A 17,485-nucleotide genomic window follows, 5' to 3' on the forward strand; every position below is an offset into this window, starting at 1 on the left:
CTGACGTCCCAGAAGTGAAGACAGTCTGTCCTCTCTGTCCCTGGCTTGTTTCAGATTTTAAAAAGTGTTTTGCTCCAACCAGCCAATCAGAAATCAAACCCTATATAGTGTCATCGGGGGTTTAGCCAATCCCAATCAAGGTAGGCCCTCCCTTTGACTCCTCCCACAATTACGCAGCTCTGCTCTGGCACATGGCACCACGAGAGGAAGTACTTCCTCCTCTTCCCAAGATGGGCATGTGTGGGCGGAGCCAGTCCAGCTCACACAGACACAGCAGATTCTGAATGCAGCTCCTATCATCCAATATTCAAATGGAGGAAAATCAAGGAAGAGCTGGAAACTTTGAATACAAAGGACCAACCAGACCAAGAGGAGGAGATGAAAAGCTGGATAATATGACTCCTTTAAAGAATAGGGATTGAATAGGATAATTTGAGATTTTGTTTATAAGGGCTGTCAAAATTGACGCGTTAACTTGAATTATTCTATCATCATGATTAACATTTTGACGAAATCAACTCATCTGCAGTGCAGAATGACTCAAACTCCCTGACGTGTCTCTGTCAGCGCATCTCGGGCAGTTTGTCTAAGTATAGTTACCACCGTTGATTCCGGAAGTGACGGAACCAACTGGATAGAGAAGACACTTAACAGCACATTTGTACAATAGAACCAAGACGGAACAGTCGACCGACATAAAGTGTTATGGACACTCTTCAGGAAGGCGTTTTCATTTCACCGAATCACTTCCAACTGCTGCAGCATTGTCAACAAGAAGCAGTCAGTTCTCCTCTTGGGCAAACAAGTTAGTTTGTCTTTGCCGCTGCTGAAGAAGGAACAAGAGAGACGTGTGTGTTCAACATGAACCGTTAAAGGTGTTTCATTTATACGTTAACATGTTAAGTGCAGACATGTTCCCTGCTTTCTTGGGTCTGTTTGCCCATGCTAAACGAAACATGATTATTATACATTAAAAATGAATGATATTGAATGTTGATTAATTTAAATTAATCCACAGGAACATTGTGATTAATCTAATTGATATTTGGAAATGGTGGCGCATTTCTCTGAGTTGTAAAGTGGCATTTCCAATCATTTAAAGGGTTAAAAGTGAAGATTAAATCTTTCAGGGCTGCGTGGTGCTTCATGTAGAGACTTAATGTCTCAAGGTGGGTGTAACCTGTTTTGGAAAAGGTATAGAAGCAGCCCGGGGCAGGCGAGTGTGCAGCAGGTGGCAGTTGAAATGAAGTGATGAGACAATAGATAAAGAGAAAAATTAGCTTAGAAACACAAGTTGGGACAGCAGCCAAAATTCCCAGCAACCAGCCATAAAGGGGCTCAATGTAAAATGTAAGTGCCTCTCTTTTGCACTTGGTGGCAGTGGTGAGTCACCAGACTGTGCTTCACTTGGATTTCAGAGTTTTGACTCTTTGTCCTCGTTTACGCAACAATATTTCATGTGAAAACGCATAGTTGGCAGAAACGCTGAAAACGATTATTGGTTGTTTTTGTTTTTGTTAACAATCTGCTCTAAACATTAACAATGGGACACCACACACACACACACACACACACACACACACACACACACACACTTCCACTCCTCACGAAAGGTGCCTCTGAAGTTGCTTGTTCTCTGTCATCATTTGCTCAAACTCTCAAAATCATGTTCCTCTTTTGTTGTTGCCTCTTTGTTGATTCATGTTCCTGCTTCATGTTCCTGTCTAGATAGAGCTGCTCAGGGTGGTTTAATCTAGAAAATCATGTTACTGTCTAGATAGAGCTGCTCAGGGTGGTTTAATCTAGAAAATCATGTTACTGTCTAGATAGAGCTGCTCAGGCTGGTTAATCTAGGAAATCATGTTACTGTCTAGATAGAGCTGCTCAGGCTGGTTAATCTAGAAAATCATCTTACTGTCTAGATAGAGCTGCTCAGGCTGGTTTAATCTAATAACAGTTGGAAAGTATTTGGATCAGTGTGATAACTGCAAATAATATACGTAGCACGAACACGGGTATTGTATGCTATCCCCCCCTTATATTGTATTGTTTTCTGCTCCGTATGTGTGTAAGTTTTTAGCGTTGTTTCCGTTTCTGTAGAAACGGACGTCGTTGTCAAATCGTTGACGTGTAAACACCAAACGTTTCTCAAACGAAAATGGCAAAACGATGCGTTTTCACATGAAATGGGACCTTATTTTTCACCAAACTATTACGAATATAAACATTAAGCAGCATTTACCGTTTGTCATACAGTACCTCATTTACAAACACACACACACTCACACACACACACACGGTGCCCCATTTCTTGGGAGTTTGTGATGTAATTGTTCTATTTCCTCCTCTGAACCCATGTCGATAAAGCACTCGGCCTCAGACCTGTTGGATAAAAGCGTTCTATAAATAAAACTGGCCCAGTCCAATGCAGAAGAGAACGCAGGAATCCAGACGATGCCAACACCGCCACATCTGTGTGACCGTCCACGCCGCCCCGCTTTTTCTTTTAGCTTCTCCAGTGATTCCATTTTGGCGAATCAGAATAATTCAAGCTATTCATTTAATTATTCCCGACCTTCTTCCTCATGACGACACATTTCACTGGATTTAATTGAAGTGGGGGGGTTGTGATAGGCTCACGAGCTTGGCCGTGTCAAAACGCTTTGAAATGCTCAGTCAAAGCAAACCAAGGATACGCATATTATTTATTCCTCCACATCTAGACGAGTCATGAGATTTGCGCTTTAAAACACGTATAACTGTTATTCTGCATTTGATCTTGATAAACATATTAACTTATTTCCACTGCTTGAGCTTGAGCAGCCCCCAAAGCACATTAACTCATTCACACACATTCACACTTGGCAGCTGCCATTCAAGGCGCTCAATCCATCCAATGGGAGCAGTTTGAGGTTCAACGTCTTGCTTAAAGACACTACGATATGCGGGCAAGTGTGGCAGGAGCAAAACTCTACAAACTTCAGAAAACACTTTAAATTAATTTAAAAAAAACATGACAAAAAAAATAAAAAATAACAACTACAAAATCAAGAAAACGCTACCTGAAAGAGAAAACGCGACAAAATTCAGAAAACACAATGGAACTGTCAGGTACCTGCTGGTCGTCACTGATTGGACGAGCACTACATTTTATCGACCACTAGACGTCAACCTTGAGCACTGTGTATCATTGAAGCCTCGAATAATGAACTATGCTTTAAATGAAATACCAAAGCGGTGATTTTTGGAATTGGATAGTGTTTTCATTATTTGGTAGTGTTTTTTCTATTTTGTAGTGTTTTTTGAATTTGATAGTGTTTTCTCTATTTTATAGTGTTTTCTTTGATTCTGTAGTGGGGTTTTTGGGGATTTTATAGTGTTTTCTGAAGTTTGGAGTGTTTCTCAGTTCCGGGCCACCACACAAGTGGGAATCAAACCTGTAACCCTAAGGCAACCCTATTAAGACACCACCACTCTACCAACCGAGCCACAGCCGTCTCTAAAAGTCAATCTTGATTGAATGGAATCCGGCTTTGATATGACAGAGTATAAAAACGTTATGGAGTTTTACATGCTGATGAAAGGCAAATTGCAATAATATTTGTACACAAATTTACTGGCTAATGCAGTTGCTCAGTATTATGTGTCTTAATAATAATAATGGCCGTACATTATTTTTTTTTCTTTTCTCTGTGAATGTTATAATCCAGTCTTATAATATGTGTTTCTTGTGTTCAGGACGGGGGCGATACACGTGGGCGACCGGATCCTGGCGATAAACAGCGTCAGCCTCAAAGGCAAGCCGTTGAGTGAAGCCATCCATCTTTTGCAGATGGCCGGAGAGACCGTCACACTCAAGATCAAAAAGCAGCTCGACAGTGAGTATCCTGAGTTTTAATTCACTGATGCGCTCAATAAAATTGGAGAGCTGGCCATTCGTAGCGTCGAATTGGAGCATTTCTAGCTTTTGATCTCCTTGTAGATCAATTTAAACATGTAAAAGCACAAAGGTTGCTTTGAAGTTACTTTGTAGACATAAATACACCAGTATTATCTGTGTACTTCAGTGTCCAGAATATGTATATAATGTGCAGCTGTATTTCAACTCTATGATGTATATAATGTAAAGAAAAGTATAGCTTGTAATTTGGGGATTTTAATATTTCTTACCTGCACAATATAACACAAATGTATTGTTATAATGATATCAACATGTGCAAATAAATACTGCACAACTCACAGAACTGTGATCAATGTTTCTGTCCGTGCATGCATGCTTTGCAAAATCAACACCAGAATTAAGTTTAATTAATCATCATGGATTAGCAAAACCTGGGTGATTAGGTCGATAAAACATGAACTATTTTGTACCTGGTGGCCACAGAAGAGACGTCAGAAGCTCACAGATTAAGATAAAATGACTAAAAACTAAAATATCAACAAAATGTGTAAATTAAGAGAGGCTGCTGGGAATTCACCCAGTATTTCCTTCTCTTATCTGATTGTATTTTCTGACATTTAATGAGATATAAGAAAGAATTTAATTAACATTTTAGCATACAAACTGTGTGTCAAGTTGTTTTTTTGTATGTAACACATCTTTAAGAAGTGGACCATATGAGGTGAGCGTTTTGCAAAGACACATCCTATTAGACACATTTAAAGTCTGTATACAGTCAGATGCAATGAGGATGTGACTTTGAGAGATCTGAGATGTTATGAAGTGACGGATTAATTGGACTTTTTTTTTTATTTTTTATTTTTTATTCTCTCTCAGACATGGAGGAAAGGAAATCAGCCACGGAGGCCGATGACACGACAGAAAACGACATCAGTGACACGGAGGAGGACGATCTGACGGACAGCCAGCAGACCAACAAGCTGTCGGAGCTTTACTCCACCACCATTCCCAGCGTGGACTCGGCCATGGACTCGTGGGACGGCTCGGGGCTGGACGCAGGCTACGGCAGCCAGGGTGAGCATCGGTCGACGGTGAAAGAGCATGACTGACACACACTGTTTCATGCTCAGTAGTGGATTTGAATGAATAAAAGCGATAGAGAGGTTAAAGTATGGGAGGAGGAGCTCCCTACACAGAAGAAATCGTGTTTCCAGTTGAAACGGGACCTAAAGCATGATCAACGTTCTTGTTGTCTCATTTGTATGAAATCTCCTGCAGAACGTGGGGGAGACTTTATGCAGGATCTCTATGCTCGTGGTTTGTAACTGCAGTGAGAGTTATAGTCATCGTTTTGCACTAAAGCCAGCAAGGTCATTTTCATTCTGTAAATTGCCAAATATACAAAAAGCAAAAGGAAAAATACATACAGTCAATAACTAGTTGCTAAATTGTGTGAAAGTCTCTGATGATGTTCCATCACATCTTGAAAATTGGATACTGTTTTGTTTTGTTTTGGGTTTTTTTACCTTCACCAATGAAAGTTGGGCCGAGAAGGTTATGTTTTTGTCTGCGTGTATTTCTTGATTTGTATGTATGTATGTACAGATTTTACCAACTTTTCGCCAAAACTACTCCTCTGAAATTGCATGAAATTTTCAGGCATGATTTGTCATCATTCAAGGACCAATCCCTTTGATTTTGGGAGGTTAAAGGCAAACGGTTTCCAAATAAATCCCCAAAACTGTGAAAATATTTTCCATACAAACCGAATGAGAGAGGCCCCTCATGGAGGAGATCAAAGGAGATCAGCGTCTGTTGCCATGGAGATGCTCGCGGCTCAGTGTTTTACACAGTGATGTAGCTACCTGACCTACCTAGTTAGCTTGATATGAGCTAACGGCTATCATGTTAGCGATGCTAACTCAGTTCCGCAGACAAATGTGGCGTTGGCGAAGGCCTGCGCTCTACCGAGTGTAGCTCTAGCTTTGGCATGCGTTTTGTCCATCAGCTTCACGTTGTTCCGTCTCTCCTCCTGCAGGAACTTACAGCCAACAAGCCGCCGGGATCGCCCTCCACCCGCATGAATGGCGCAGCGCCAAGCAGCAGCGCAGCACGACGCCTCCTCCTGGACGCAGGAAGAACTACCCGTTCAGCGACGGAGGCTTCAGCGAGGACGACTGGGACAAAACACCAGGGTAGGAACCGGATGACGTTAATACAAAATCCAAAAGCACCGAGTCAGTCTTTGATGCTAATTGTGGTAATTGGAAAGATTCATTTCAAAACAATTATATTTCTGACTCTGAGGCTCGGTTATAAAATGTCATTCCTGGAAAAAGAAATCACTACTTTTTACACTTAAACACATTTTATATTGTATTTGTTATTTAATCATGTATCTAACCTAACAGTGCAAAGCTTCTGGAATTTAATTTTACTTCTCTTTATTTACCTTTTAAGTAGTTCATGGAGGTTTTATTGGATTCAATGTCAGTAATCACTTTTTGTGTTGCCATTGATTTAGTTGTTTTAGTTCTTGAGTCGACTCATTTTGCTTTATCATCTTGTCAAACACCTGTGGGTTCATTTTAACCTGCGTCAAAATTTTATTTTTAATGAAGTTGATTTTGTTTTCCAACAATAATGATTAAAACATTGTATTTACTCTAATGTGGAGATGTTGAACAATATATTTTTATTATTAAATTAGCTTAAGAAATGTTTAACATTAATAAGTTATAATATAGTACCCTAATCCCAGCAGTGGGGAGGCGCCAAAGATTCATGAAATTTTGAAAATCGGTGAGTTAGCATTTAATTCATTTATATCACAAAACTACAAAGTACATTCTACATCAATCAAATAGTTTTACAAGATGGCGAGGGTATGTGTGTGTTGAACGAGGACATGGGATCAGCAGGATACACAAAGGTAGGCTGGCATAGTAAGTGGAAGGGAAAAATGGCGGGGCCGCTGGGCAACGAGTAAGTTTAAAGAAAGATTGCGTCCAGAGACGGTGAGACGGTGACGTCTTGCTAGATGGGGGACGGCGTCGTTCAACTTTACAATGATGGAAAATTTGGGTCCACTAAAGAAAAAGATTGGGAATTACTGATCCATACAACCTATAAAAGCTGTGATCAAGAGTTTGAACTACTTATGAATGTTTGTGTTAAAAGAGTCGTCACTCAGAACTCACGTTTCCTTGTTAAAATGTGTATATTTGGTGTTGGACCTCATTAGAAACTCTTGAGTTTGAAAGAGTTTTTTTGTTTGGTCCCTCTTTGTTAACATCACAGTCAGCCACAAGGGGGCGCACCCCAAACAGGGGGTTTTGATTGTGTTGATGACAACACAGGAGGCTAATACCATAAACCCTACTTTGATACATTTTGCAGTTAGCTTGTGAGCAAAGAACCGCTATGCTATTGCTATGCTATTGCTATGCTACCGCTGTGATTGATGCTATGATTGATAGTTTGGGCAGCCAATCAAAGAGCGCCTGATCAGTCAAATTCTTGCGTGTTGCCGAATGAAAAAGGGTTAGAATGAGCTCTATGTTTGATTTTCTTTTTTTCTCAAGACAATTGAGACTGAATACGTGAGAATACCAGCTGATGACTCCTTTAATTACAGACGAGGAAAACGTATTTAAAACCTGTTTGTGTTCCAGGTTTATCGGCCAACAGCCCGACGGGATTCTGTTGGATCCAGAGGACAGCTTCTGGTGTCAGGCACTGGAGGATCTGGAGACCTGCGGACAGTCGGAGCTCCTCCGGGAGATCGAGGTCAGCTCAGACGTTTAAACTGCAGCAGTGACCTTTGACCTTCGATCATCAGGTTTCAGCCGATGCCAAGCCAGAGTGAATTGTTGTTTGTTCTTAGGCTCCACTCTCCAGAGTACTGTTTTTTTTTTTTTTTTTATTGACCTTGGGATTCAGAGAAACAAATCTCTATACATCAACTTCAAATCCATTGTGCCTAGTAGCAGATTGTGTAGCCACCAGAAAAGCTGCAGGAAGTGGTGAATGCAGGCTCTGTACTCTAACTACGCGTTAAGCTCTTAATGCAGAGTGTAAAACCAGCTTTATGTTAACAATTACAGCATCACACTAATACCATTCCACTAGCATGATAGCCGTTAGCTCATATCGATGCTAACTAGGTAGGTCAAGTAGCTACGTCACCGTGTGAGACACTGAGCAGGGAGCATTTCCATGGCAACAGACGCTGATCTCCTCCATGAGGTGCCTCTCTCATCCGCTTTCTATGGGACATTTTTTTGCAGTATCTTGTGATTTATTTGGAAACGGTTTGTTGTTAACGTCCCAAAATCAAATCAATGGACGATGACAAATCACCCCATAAAATTTCATGCAATACGGGCCAGTCGTTTTTGGGACAAGTTGGTAAAATACATACATACATACCAATAAATAACTAAATAAATACACGCAGACAAAAACAGAACCTTCTCTGCCAACTTCGTTGGTCACCCAACTTCTGTTGACGAAGGTAATCAAGACTTTAAGAAACAGAAAATCTTGTGTTTGACATATTGTCTATCAGATCTCCAGCTCCTGTGCCCTAAACAGTTACATAGTCAGTGACACATTTCTCTCTCAGGAAACCTCGATGCAGTGAAAGTTTCTGTGTTTCATTCAGGCGTCCATCATGACGGGCACCGCCATCAGTCTGGGTGTGGACGGCGTCAACAAACCGCCGGCCGAGCAAATCCTGAGCCACAGCAGGATGAGCCCGCTGAGGAGGAACTCGCTCCTGCACCAGGGAAACCTGCTGCACCAGGGGGCCCACCTGCACGAGGAGGCTCAGCTCCATCAAGGTGGGTGGCACAGGAAAGTAGAAATTACGATTGAACGGATCGTAAGAATCGTCATTTAAGATGTGTTGCAATATTAAAGTGCCAAAACACATTCTTGCACTTTATGAACATTGCATGTCAGACGTTTAGTTTAAAGGCCCAAATATGTTTCTTTCATGCACATGAATTAGTATTTGTGTTTTAAACATTTATGTTAGGTCTCGTTTACATGGCAACGTTTATATATATCTCAAATCATAAGCGATTATTGGTCACTGCTGTTGTGATCCTGAGTCCCTGTTCCTGTGACGTTTCCATTGAAAACGCATCGTTTCTGTGTTGTCATCCCAGAAAAGTTTCACATTTACACAACAACGTTTTGAAAACGATATCAGTTTCCATGTAGGGCCTCTAGTTGGTGCTGTTGTTTGTTTGTGTAACAATACGCTATAACAATGGGAGAACACTGACATTTGTATGGACAGACGACCAAGTTGGAATTATATAGTTTAGTTTATTTATTTTTCAGGGGCCATGTACAGAAAACATTAATATCAAAGAAAAGATGCTTTGTACCAGATTTATTCGTGGCTATTTTCCATCTGCAGTCCCCACGCAAGAACACAAAATAATAATACATAAAACAAATATGACCTACAATAAAAATTAATAACATTAGCAATAACCATTAGATTTATCACCTGGTTTCATAAAATTCATACAAAATACAAAAAATCAATACCTTATACAAACAAGGCAACAAGCAGGAACACAACATTACAGTACACATTATAAACATAACCTACAGTAAAATTAGTCACATTATCATTAATGCTATAGCGTTTTCGAAAAGTTCGGTTTTGGCCCGTTTCCACGGAGCATTTTCAAAAGTTCCACTTTGCCTCCTCGGTGATTATCATTGTCGTGTAAACGAGGCCTTAGGCAATAAAAAGCACAAGTCTTCTTTTGCTAGTTAGATTCTTGAGACTTGACACTGCTCCTCAAATGTGTTTTAATAAAATGATTAATAGTTTCACCTTCCAACAATTTATGTTTTATCATGCCTAATCGAGAGGCATTACAATTAGAAGGAAAACTAAAATCCTGCTTGGGAAAGACCCCTCCCCTCCTGACACTGTCAGCTCTCTGGCGCCCCCTAGCAGACGCCAGCTCCACATATTGAAACCAGCCGTCTTTCCTCCGTTCCGCCCAGACGCACACCTGCACGAGGAGGCCCATTTCAACCAGGATCACCTGCACCAGGGGGCCCACCTCCACCCAGACAGCCAGTCCCCCCTCCTTCACCACGAGCCCAAACCCAAGGCCTCGCTAAGAGTGTCGGAGAGGACGTGGGAGTCCCGCCGGATCAAGGAGGAGATGCAGGGGATTCTGTCTCCGACGCCTCTGGAGCTGCACAAGGTGAGTTCAGGACGTCTTCCTTGATTTTCTGAGGTTCATGTAAAATTACTCTTTGACTTCAGGTGTTACAATTACGAAATCAAGGATAAAACACATATATTTATTATGTGCTGAGTAGAGGTTTTGCTCTGTGGGATGAATAATAAGTTTGTATATTCTGTAGTAGTAAAATATTTACTAGTGAAGACAGTCTGTCCTCTCTCTCCCTGGCTTGTTTCAGTTTTTAAAAAGTGTGTTGCTCCAACCAGCCAATCAGAAATCAAACCCTATATAGTGTCATCAGGGGTTTAGCCAATCCCAGTCAAGGTAGGCCCTCCCTTTGACTCCTCCCACAATTAGGCAGCTCTGCTCTGGCACATGGCACTACAAGAGGAAGTACTTCCTCTTCTTCCCAAGATGGGCATGTGTGGGCGGAGCCAGTCCAGCTCACACAGACACAGCAGATTCTGAATGCAGCTCCTATGAGCCAATATTCAAATGGAGGAAAATCAAGGAGGAGCTGGAAACTTAGAATACTGAAGGTTTGTGGAGCGACCAGACCAGGAAGAGGAGATGAAAAGCTGGATTATATGACCCTTTAAAGATTCTCCAAACCGTGGACGTTGCTTGTCCTCTCCCGTTATGTTGCTGATGCATGACTTCACGTAGTACTCGCCATAATAATAAGTACCAGTACTCCATGCAGCATCAGACCCAATACTGGTATCGGTGCATTCCAAAACAAAGAAAATATTTGGTATTTGCTAACCGGAACTGCTAGGTGTCACTGTATCGTGATTGATAACATCATTACAGTGAAGCCAAATTCTGCTGTCATCATATTGAGGGTCTCACTCGGATTTTCTCTGAGACGCTTAAATCTAACTGTGTCTTCAACATTTTCTCGAGGCAAACAAAGCCTCGGGCTCTGAAGCTTTAAATCTCACCAACTGATCCATCTGGTTTTTTACTTAGCCTGTATTTGAACAAAATGTGTAAATCAGTTTGTATTTCGACAGATGAGTCACATAGTTACACCCCTTGTCTCGTTAAAAAAACATTAAAAAGTCCCCAGGTCTTTCCATATCATGTCTTTTCATGACCATTTTCTTACTGTAAAATCAAAACAGTCATCAATCATTCCTCTAGGACAGAGGAGTATGTTATTTCTTTACAGTGTAGGGTATTATGTAATACAGTATCGTGGTCCGGCCTCCTTGTACGACTGTTATGCTGGCGTCAACATGTCTTCACCCCCCTTCCCCCCACCCTGGAGTTTCAGTCGCAGGTCGAGGCAGACCTGCACGCAGCCAGAATGAAAATCCATTTGTTTCCCACGGGGAGCAAAATGCATTAATGTGAACTAAATCCTCGGCTGTTTCACTGATGGACCCATTGGAATCAGGCCAGTAGTTTTTTATCCTGGTCGCCTCATTAAATGATCATACAATATTCATATATCACAGCCCTGCCTTTTTGGTAACCCGCAGCTCTTCGCTCAACATCTGGCCCGCGTTAGGCATCGTAAAGGCCTCCGTCATGTAACCGTATTGTGTTACTCAGTGGTCGTATTGTAGGAGCGGCTCTCCTGTTTATTCGTCGTGCTTCAGTAAAGCATGTGGCATGTGTAAATACTGCAGAAAGATCCTGCACGAGGACCGCAGATAGATTCTTTAATTTGTTTTGAGGGCGTTCGAGAAGGAATAACACCATGCGGGGATGCGATCAAAAACAATTCAAACATTTTCAGACTTTGCATTAATTAACGATTTAGAACAAACATACTCATGAAGTTAAATGCACAAGCTGGACAGTTTGTTTTATATTGCTTGTCTTTCAGACACACTGGTGTTGTTCTTTCATAGGTGACGGTGATAAAAGATCCAGAGAGCGACGACTTTGGCTTCAGCGTGTCGGACGGCTTTCTGGAGAAGGGCGTGTACGTCAATATGATCCGACCGGATGGACCAGCCGATCGATCTGGACTCAGACCCTACGATCGGATCCTGCAGGTAAACCTCCGGTCAGGAAGGGGTGTTTGTACCAAAGGGGAGAAAACAGAGCTTCCTGAATGGGTGAGGGGTAAAGCCCACCGTCCACACAACAACATTTCAAGGGAAAACGCATCACTTCAGAAAAGTTTCATAACGTTTTGAAAACGACGTCCTTCTACACAGAAACGGCAGACAAGCTGAAAAAAAGGAGTGGATAGGCCATGAGGTGGCGCTGCTGTTTGTTTTAGTAATAAAGTCACACACACACGCACCAGAGAACAATGAGCTCTAAACATTAACACTGGAAGACATTCCAGTGGACAGACCACCAAGTTGGATTGTTATTACAGTGACTGTCAAAATAAAAGTACCAAGTCGAGGAGAATAAGGACTGGGAGTCATGACACCATGGAGGAAACATGTTCTGATTGTCCAGCTACTGAGCATGTGCTGAACAACTAGTTACTCCGGCCGTCGTGCGCAGGACCAGTAGCAGCAGAAAAGATGCATTTTCCTGCCTTTTCTGCGGAAACAGAGTCAGAGCATTTTCAAAAATTTCCACCTTGGCATCCATTTTTTTTAAAAAACAAACACCGCCATCTTGTAATCAGACCACAAAACCCAACAAAGGTTTTCTGTTTTCACTTGAAAATATTGTTGTGTGACCGAGGCCTAAGATCTCAGAAAGAATATGTCTTTAGGCTGCTGCACATCTGGGAGAGAATGGTGGTGAAATCTTTGGTCTTGGATTCTCCATCGCACTGTGAGAGCAGTTCAAGCATGTCTGATGTCATGGTCTCACGACCAAAGACAATCTGCGATAAAACTCAGACCATGTTGGATATTTGCGGTGATGGTGACCGATGCTACGACCTTTGACCTGTTTTTTACGCTCACATGGAGTGAGTTTTGTTGGAAAATCAAAGGCCAGAACAGTAAATGCTAATGAAAAATGCTATCAGAGGCTAACCAGTAGTCACTTTAAGCTCCCTTTGCAAAATATGTGAATATTTGTTCAAATCGCACATAATCTGTAGGAGCCTTTTAGCGAACACTAGCATTCACATATATCCTTCGGTCTGTAATAGGCCTCGATGTGTTTGCTGTGTTCTTTGCGTTTCTCAGGTGAACCACGTCCGGACGAGGGACTTCGACTGCTGCCTGGCCGTGCCTCTCATCACGGAGGCCGGCGACCGACTGGAGCTGGTCATCAGCCGCAACCCGCTGGCCAACGACGACCCCGAGGACAATAACAACACTTTAGACCATGCACTAGACCTGTAACACACTCCGACGGGACAGGTCCAAGAAGCCACACACACACATGCATTCACTCGCTCACAGGAGACGCAGTGCAACTGATTTAGTTTGATGTACTGAGCCGGTCCAAACACACACACACACACACACACACACACACACACACACACACACACACACACACACACACACACACACGCACACACAAACACACACACACACACAAACACACACACACACACACACACACACACACACACACACACACACACTCAAGCGCACACACTTCACTCGCAATAACTCCACTAAAGAATTTAACTGGAAGACAAATTCAAACATTGGCATGCACATACAACCATCCCATCCCGTTCATATTGGGTCTGAACTGTGTCAGAGTGTGTTACCGTTACAGAAGCACAACCTCGGTGCAGGACGAGAGGGAAAAAGAAATACCTCAGGCTCTGGTGACGTCTGGCTGGATGTCCACACAGTGTGGTTTCAATGTGACCAAGCATTTATTTGTCACTTTACAGAGCCGTTAATTATTTACCCTGGCCCCAATCCTAATTTTTATCATAACACACACGCCTGCAATCTGAGGAAGTTCATTTAACGAATTGTAAGAACGGAGATTTTCCTCATGATGAGCGTTGATTAAATTTCATCCCCACTGCCAGAGGACCAAATAGTGACAGATCAGATCCATCACAAGGAAATACGTAAGAGGTGGCAGCGAAAGAACTCATCTTCATCAACATTAATGCATTTGGTAGTGTTACCCTCAAACAAACTCATTTTGATTGATGGCAGGTTCAGTTCTGCTCAAATTACCTGTTAATCCAATAATTGGCTTGTAAGCTATGGGCCCATTCAGAGAAATGGCCATGCACAGATTACAGTTCATTGGTTTAATGGACACATAATGAGACTGAAGTCAAGATGGAGCCAGCAGTTCATGAAGGGACTGTGTCAAACAGATGTAGCCTCTGTAAAAACTCCACATTGCTGCTTCTCAGCAATCAACACGAGAGTCTTCTAAGAAAGGTCATTTTCCAGCCAAACGGGGCAAATTTCTATATTTGATAGCATTTTAACATTCCCATCTCAATTTGTGCCATCGCTACTGCCAAATCAATTCTGTGTACACAGCGATCCCGAAGAAGAAAGGAGCTGGAATTGATTTTGATCAAATGGAAGCCGACAACAGATCCGTGCTCCACGAGCGAGCCGCTGTGCAGGAGGAGGCGCTGCGGTGAAAAACTGTGTCACCAACATCTACCTGCAACATTTCAAGGGACTTTTATTGAAAAATGTTTTGTTTTGTTTTGGTTTTTGTGCCAAATACTGAGACAGTGACGAGTCTACGACTGTATTTCACTCAGAATTCATTGCTATCCTACAAAATCAAAGAGCAGAATGCCTTTCAGTGACGTCCAGATCCAGAGGTGCTGTGTGTCACATTTACATATCCAGATATTTTTTTCTGAGTCTGCATATCGGTGCAGCGGTTAGCGGTTTCTTCTCACAGTGGTTCCATTATGTGCTTTAAGGAAATTTCTCTGGGAATTCTGTATTTTCTCCCTCTTCCTGTGTGGACACTTGCATTTCTCACCACAGACATACACATGAGGGAGTATTAGTGTATCTGAATTGACTGGAAGAGCAAACTATCCAGACTATATGCAGCTTTTAGGCGAGGTCAAGCGAGATCAGTTCCAACACCCAGTGGGCTGCATGAGTGATCTTGAAAATCAATTGATGGAAGGATTGATGAATTTGCCTTTTTGCCACAAGTAAACAAGCCTTTCAAAGCGCGTGTTGGAGGTTTGGAGCCGCATGGATACGTTTCACGGCTGCTAATTTAAATATTGAAATGAATAAAGCTGTATTTTTTGCCGAAATAAATACAGCTAACAAAATTTTTTAAAAATGGTAGAAAATAAAGGTTTCCTTTCTCAAACTGAAGGTATCTGTAGGTATCTATCAAAACTTAGACATTATTGTGACAGATTACATTTTTACTTAGCACAGAGTTCCTTTAACATCTCAGCAGGAATGAGAACAGACCTGTCGGTAAAAACAGGCTCACGGAAAAACACCCGGCATCCTTTTAGTTGTTGGAATCAAGAATTTCCCCTCAGCTACAAATTCCAGCAGTTATACAATGTGACACACAGTATCCTCAAGCAGTTTGCATTCATTACAACTGCTTTTTGGTTTTGTACAGAAATAAAATCGACATTTTACAGCTTAAAGACGACAAACAAAGTGAATAGTATCATCTGCATATAGGTGGGACTTTACCCTCTCTTAACATAGGATAACAGACATGGAACCAAACTCTGTGTGTCTGAATTTGTTTTACATACTTTGTGGGATCCAGACCCTGAGGGTGCGCGACATTTGTGGGGTCCCACCTCCAGTATTTAATTGGGGTCTAGAATGCAGCAGAACCCCACAAGTCTTGGGTGAGTCGGGGTGGGTGGGTGTAACAAATGTGTTGTGTCACTGGGTAGACCCTACACTTGTTCCTGTGCGTGCGTGCGTGTGTGTGCGTGTGCGCGTGTGTGTGTGATTTTTATGTTTGTGGGTGAGTCTGAAAGGGGGCAAAGCTAAATTACCTTGTCGTACTGAGACCAACTGCAGAGTGGAATCAAAGAGGGAAACGAGTCCTCAGCAAAGGGCACAAGATAATAATATAATCACTGAAAAAAACATTCTGCCATTTTTATGTATCTTAGCATGAAAACACAGGATGTCAAGTTACAGGCTATTATTTTTTGAACTTCCTATTTGAAAACTTGTTTAATAGCTGTGTATTGGAGAGTTGTTGTTTTTTTTCAGCTATTTGAATATAAAGACGAGCTGTACATGACAGCTGTACATGACAGCAGCATAAAATCTGATCGACAAAAACTTTTAAAACATTTGTGGCCCTGTTTACACGTCAATGTTTTCAAGTGAAAATGGGAAACTTTCGTAGCGTTTTGGGGTTTCGCTTACGTGACAACTGAACTCAGAGCCACTGAAAACACCGCTTTTTGAAAACAGCACCAAGTGTGAAACTTTTTGAAAATGCTCTATGTCCATGGAAACTGTGAAAATGTAACCATTTGGAAACATTGCTACTGCACATGCGTAACTATTAGTTGTGCACATGCTCAATAGAGACAATCAGGACAAAGTTTCCTCCGTGGTGTCATGACTTCCAGTCCATATTCTCCTGGGACTTGGTGGTTTTAATTTGGCAGTCCCCATAATAATAATCCAACTTGGTAGTTTTATTTTGACAGTCTTGGTGGTCTGTCCACTAGAATGTCCGTGTTCTCCCATCGTTAATGTTTTGAACATGTGTGTGTGGTTTCATTACAAAAACAAATAACAGCGCTAACTTGTAGCCTCCTATCTAGCTATCTAACTACTGTTGTTTCCACCGTTTCTCTCGTTTCCATGGAAACTGACATCTTTTTCAGATGGTTGTTGTGTAAATGCAAAACCTTTCTGAAATGAATGATGAGTTTTCACTTTATTGTTGTGTAAACGGGGCCTTGAGCTGCAGTTGGCTTTAATGGCTTTTCCTGATGAGAAACCAGATAGTTTTGGTCAATTTATTAAGGAGAGTACTTAATTGGAAGATTTTTATGCACTATAGAGACAATTTGAAGCACATTAATTTACTTTTCTGAGCGCTTCCATCAACTTCTGTTTCACGCTGCCCTATTTTCCTCCCTTGAGCTCCTGTTTTCCATTTGTGGTTTAACTGAAATGAGACTTCTGTGCAAGAGACGGGGGGAAGGAGTGTGTGTTTCACACTTTTTTTGTCTTCTATAAATGTAGTACTGTGTAAAAGTGGGCATTTTAATGGTGTGTTGTTAAATTGTCAAACCAGGGCTGCATCTTTCACACATTGAGCACAAGAGTCATTTGACTCCATCCTCTCATGGTCACACCACTCATTTATTTTTATTTTTTTAACCTTCTAAAGCTGCAGATTTTTCTGTCGGTGCTGAACTGTCTGTTCCACAATGAAAGATGATTTTTTTTCCACCATACAGAGTCCTGAAACCAAACTGGATTGGATTTGAAGCTATTTCTGTATTTATTGCCTT

The 17,485-nt window shown here is 41.7% G+C and overlaps 1 protein-coding gene across 1 annotated transcript in view; it reads left to right on the top strand.

Annotated features, from left to right (window-relative positions):
• The window catches only part of LOC308108379 (glutamate receptor-interacting protein 2-like), a gene marked incomplete at both ends in the record, with an annotated part of 212,966 nt that extends 199,566 nt beyond the window's left edge, over nt 1–13,400 (top strand). Inside the window, 8 exons of the mRNA XM_080461241.1 lie at nt 3,739–3,878; nt 4,778–4,975; nt 5,940–6,096; nt 7,576–7,690; nt 8,568–8,745; nt 9,938–10,143; nt 11,988–12,134; nt 13,242–13,400. Of these exons, the coding sequence (XP_080317367.1) occupies nt 3,739–3,878; nt 4,778–4,975; nt 5,940–6,096; nt 7,576–7,690; nt 8,568–8,745; nt 9,938–10,143; nt 11,988–12,134; nt 13,242–13,400 (1,300 nt within the window). The remainder of the gene's footprint in view (nt 1–3,738; nt 3,879–4,777; nt 4,976–5,939; nt 6,097–7,575; nt 7,691–8,567; nt 8,746–9,937; nt 10,144–11,987; nt 12,135–13,241) is intronic.
• Between the last annotated feature and the right edge of the window lie 4,085 nt (nt 13,401–17,485).

Source organism: Lipophrys pholis, assembly GCF_963383615.2.
Source record: "Lipophrys pholis genome assembly, chromosome: 4".
Lineage (NCBI taxonomy): Eukaryota > Metazoa > Chordata > Actinopteri > Blenniiformes > Blenniidae > Lipophrys > Lipophrys pholis.